This window comes from Trematomus bernacchii, unplaced genomic scaffold, assembly GCF_902827165.1.
Source record: "Trematomus bernacchii unplaced genomic scaffold, fTreBer1.1, whole genome shotgun sequence".
NCBI classification, from domain to species: Eukaryota; Metazoa; Chordata; class Actinopteri; order Perciformes; family Nototheniidae; genus Trematomus; species Trematomus bernacchii.
In genome coordinates, this window is record NW_022987628.1 from 60,503 (window position 1) to 65,725 (window position 5,223).

A 5,223-nucleotide genomic window follows, 5' to 3' on the forward strand; every position below is an offset into this window, starting at 1 on the left:
AGTTATAAAGTTTTGCATCCATTAAAGTGTAACTATAAGTATCTTTGTAGGAGAAAAAACGAAAATCATTTAAGTTATTTCCAGAAAACTGGATTGTCTTACTAAAATCCCAAAGTGCCTTTAAGAGTCACAGTCTTAAAGAAAATCTGTTCGTCTTAGTGGGGGGTCCTTAGTTTTGGATGATTTGCTGATTGGGGTGGGACTTATTGCGTTGAATGTCTGTATATTCAAAAATGTAATGGAAAAAGGAGAGCAAAAAACAAATATCACAGTATGTTGAAAAATATGAAAAAAGTAATGTGTTAAAATAACATGAAAGAAATCAAAAGTAAAGCATCTAAAAACATATATTTAAAAAAAGTAATGTTAGTCAAGTCAAGTTATCAAAACTGCATTGTTTCATCGAAACAGTGTTAAAATCACAAACTCTCCATTTAGAGTTTGATTCTTGAAGAAAACTCAATTCATTACAAATGAATGAATATTTTACCAAGTTATAAAGTTTTCCATACATAAACGTGTATCTTACAGTTCCTTTGTGAGAGAATTACGCACAAATCTGTCATATCAAAACATTCTATTGCAGTATTTTATCTGTTTTATGTGCACTGTTGGAGGAGCCTGTGACCTATGTTTTTCATTGACATATCTACACTGTAGCTAATGGGCATATGCCATAAAGCCTTGAAACTTGAAACTTAAAATGATCAGAAACTGCATTGTCTCACTGAAAACAGCTCCAAAGAAAACCCAATTCCATACAAAGTACTTAACTTTCTACCAGTTGTAAAGTGTTGCTCACTTCAAAAGTGTATCTAAAAAGTATCTTAGTAACAAAAACAAAAGCATTAATGTTAACAACGCCTCAAAGGGCGGACTCCTGAGTTCCGTAATGCCCCCCTACCATGGCACTTGGACTATTTACATCATCTAACTCCACCCTCCACCTCTATCTTCTGACATCACAGCAAAAGGAAGGGGGGAAGAGGTGAGAGGAGGATGGGGTGCGAGACAGTCTGACACAACTTCAAAGAGACTACCTTGACAATAGTTACAAACACTGATCAAAGGACATACATCAAAGGGCTAATTCGATTGACATCAAAGGCTTATAACACACCGGTGCACACACACACCTACATGTTATAATACCTCCCACCTTACATCAAAGGACAGACATCAAAGGGTCTAATTAGATTAGACAACAAGGGGTCAGACATCAAAGGCTAATTAGATTACACAACAAAGGATCCACTACAATAGGGAATATCACACCTACATGTCACAAACACCTCACCCCTCTGGGTCAGACATCAAAGGCTAATTAGATTACACAACAAAGGATCTACTACAATAGGGAATATCACACCTACATGTCACAAACACCTCACCCCTCACATCAAAGGATAGACAACAAAGGGTCAGACATCAAAGGCTAATTAGATTACACAACAAAGGATCTACTACAATGGGGAGTTCACACCTACATGTCACAAACACCTCACCCCTCACATCAAAGGATAGACAACAAAGGGATCAGACATCAAAGGCTAATTAGATTACACAACAAAGGATCTACTACAATGGGGAATATCACACCTACATGTGATAACACCTCGAACAAAGGGGCTCATTAGCATATCAAAGGGGCTCATTAGCATAAGTAGTAGTATAGTAGAGGCAGGTGTGACCTGTCACTTTGTATGCATACTAATGTGATTGAAACAGTATTTGTATAACTACATTTTCTCTTTTGGTTTGATTAGGACACATCCTGGGGATTGTGTTTACAAACATTGACCATACCGTTCACCAGCCCCCACCCCCCATGTTGACTATACTGTATGTTGAGAACTCTTTGTTTAAAATTAATTGGCCATCGGAATGTGTGGAGGAAGCCTCCCAAGGGGGATGGTCACATTCCACAGCTCTTCCCCCCCCCCCCCCCCCCCCCCCCTCCTGTGATCTCCCAACCCCCAGTCTGTAGGTTTGTGATTAGGACACATCCTGGGGATTGTGTTTACAAACATTTACCATACCGTTCACCAGCCCCCACCCCCCTATGTTGCCTACTGTATGTTGATTTTTGACTTTGTTTAGTGCAGTGAATTCTCTTCCTCTCTGCAGCAGAGAGCTAAGCGCTGTCAGACCGGACCTAACCCTAACCCTGAAAAGTATTATCATCTGAAATTAATCATTATGTTATTAGTATTAAATACATATAAGTATTTTTACAACTTGTATTTAGAAATACTCTGTTGTAATTATTGATGCATAAATGTGTTCATCCATTCAATGTGGCATCTGCTATAATGGGGTTAAGAGAAGAGCTTGAATATTAAAAAATACAAACTCTTTTGGCTCCTTCCTGTCTTTCTACTGGGTCTTTCTTGGCTTTGTTCTGGCTATCTTCTAGCTCTATTCAGGTTTTTGGAGTTTTGTTCTAGCTCTATCCCTGATAATCTTCAGAACCTGAAGGCTCTATACGGACTATCTTCTGGTTCTCCTCTGGGTCCATCCACTATCTCTTGTCTCTGTCCAGTGAATTACTCTTTTGTTACTGGAGCAGGTAAAGCATACAACAGATACTTTCAGTATTATCGGAGCACAAAGTGGACGCTTGGATGAAACACAGCAGACTTCTAAAAAATGAACACCCGCAACTTGGAAGAAATAAAGTTGGGTTTTATGCGTTCTAATATTGCAATGCAAACCCATGATGTAATGACAGTAATTAAGAATAATTTAGTCATTGAATGCTCATTTCAGTAGATTTAATCAAACAAAACATAAACATATTGGACATGGCCTCAAGACTGTAACCTCTTCACATTCTGTTGAAATAGTCAATTACTAGCCATATCTTACACATTGCTGTTTTGAATCATTAATATGTGGATGACAGTTGAACTGGATGATGTAACATTTATGCCATCTGCTGGAAAGAAGACGAATCGCTCTGTTGGTGTCGTTTGGACAACAAAAACAGAGTGAAGCTTTCATTTCATAAACAATCTTTGAGTACAGACACCGTCCTGCAGAGAGCACACAACCCAACAGCACGTCTTTGGTCTAGCATCACTTTACAAAACGTTTGCTTTAAGACACTAAGACTAGCTGGTCCATTGTAAAGGTCAGTCCACCTTAAATGAGCAGTGGGTGATCAGCAGGTGAAAGGCAGGACACAGGAACTTGGTCCTGAGGAGATGTAACGATTATTAAACAAGAAATAGTCGAGTCAAGGGGTCAAAGAAATGAACATTCGTGATTATTTGCGAATCGGTTGCAGGTGGGTGAAATCAGGCTTAGGGAGTAACGTATTACATGTAACGGCATTAGGTCATCAGGATACAAAATAGACAAATGTATTCCCTTACAGTTACAGAAGCAAAAACAATCAGATAACAGGTACATTTATGTAAAACAGGGCTCATTAACAGGATAGCAATGATACAAAACATTTAGAAATAAAGAACAATACATCAAATCATCCTATATCTCTATATGGAAACTTGGAGCCCTCAATCCAAAATAAAATGGTTCATCAACAGTCAGTGGTTAACGTATACATCAGAAAATCAGTATGACAAAAACATTAAACATATTTTCCACTTGTGCTGATAAAGATGGAGTTAATTTAAGTCTTATATGAATGTTGTGCAACAATGTTAATCCAGTCAGACAGATTTTTCTCACGTGTGAAATGTCATAAGACTTATTCATTGTCCTCTCCACCAGCTTCTGTTTCCATGTGTTCAGCTGAGCTGCTGGTTGGAGGCTCTGCCTCTGTTATCCTCAGTTTGAATTTCATTAAGCTGTGAGGACTGACGACCAACACACTTGTGTCTTTTTAAATCACCACGCCATTTAAATCTTTTGTCACAAACATTGCAGTTGTACATTTCCTCTCCTGTGTGGACTCTCATGTGTCTCTTTAAATTTGTATTCAGTGCAAAAGCTTTCTTACAGACTGAGCAGCTGTGTGCTTTCTCTCCTGTGTGGATTCTCATGTGTGACTTTAAATTTCCACTCTGTGAAAAAGCTTTCTTACAGACTGAGCAGCTGTGTGCTTTCTCTCCTGTGTGGATTCTCATGTGTGACTTTAAACTTCCACTCTGTGAAAAAGATTTCTTACAGACTGAGCAGCTGTGTGCTTTCTCTCCTGTGTGGATTCTCATGTGTGACTTTAAACTTCCACTCTGTGAAAAAGATTTGGTACAAACTGAGCAGTTGAATGGTTTCTCTCCTGTGTGGACTCTCATGTGTGCCTTTAAATTTATATTGTGTGCGAAAGCTTTCTTACAAACTGAGCATCTGTATGGTTTCTCTGCTGTGTGGATTCTCATGTGTGACTTTAAAGTTCCACTCTGTGAAAAAGATTTGGTACAAACTGAGCAGTTGAATGGTTTCTCTCCTGTGTGGACTCTCATGTGTTCCTTTAAATGTATATTCTTTGAAAAAGCTTTCTTACAAACTGAGCATCTGTATGGTTTCTCTCCTGTGTGGACTCTCATGTGTTTCTGAACATTGCTTCTATATGTAAAATATTTCGTACACACAGAGCAGCCAAATTGTTTCTTTACAGCACTACGGCTTGAATCACTGACAGATTCTTGTCTATCTTTCAGTGAGTTTGAGCCTGACGCAGGTTCTCTTGTCTCCTTCCAATCAGCACTGTCTTCAGTGTCAGGTTCAGAGGAGTCTCCAGTGTCAGGTTCAGAAGAGTCTCCATTGTCAGGTTCAGAACAGTCTCCAGTGTCGTCCTCAGTCTTTGGTTGTAAACTGCTCTCTGGATCTGAGTTCCTGGCTGGTTCTGGTCCTCGACAGTCATCTCCATCAGCTTCTGTTTCCATGTGTTCAGTTTGTCTTTGATGAGGCTGTGAGGAAAGAGGTTTCTCTTCATCATCTTCACTCTTCACAGGGTCAGGAGTGAAAGTGGACTTGGTGATATCAGCCTCCTCCAGCTCCTGAAGCTGCTCTCCCTCCTGACTGATCCGGAGTTCCTCCTGTTCCTGCTTAATGTGTGGGGGGGGCTCTGGGTCCTCCTGGTCCAGACTGGTGCTCCACTCCTGCTGGTCAGGGAGAAGCTCTTCTTTAACCACCACCAGCAGCTGGACGTCTGCAGGAAACAGGAAACACACAGCCAGAAAAACCTGTTAAGTGTTAGCAATTAAAAATCTAATCACCATTAACCTGTTAAGCCCTGAGCCTGTTTTTCAGGTT

General features: G+C 39.8%; 1 protein-coding gene across 1 annotated transcript; it reads right to left on the reverse strand.

Moving 5' to 3' along the window:
* Nucleotides 1–3,246: 3,246 nt before the first annotated feature.
* Nucleotides 3,247–4,529, reverse strand: LOC117484536 (zinc finger protein 79-like). The gene has a single exon (XM_034132966.1). The coding sequence runs from the start codon at nucleotides 4,512–4,514 to the stop codon at nucleotides 3,756–3,758; it is 759 nt and encodes a 252-aa protein (XP_033988857.1). The 5' UTR covers nucleotides 4,515–4,529; the 3' UTR covers nucleotides 3,247–3,755.
* Nucleotides 4,530–5,223: the final 694 nt, after the last annotated feature.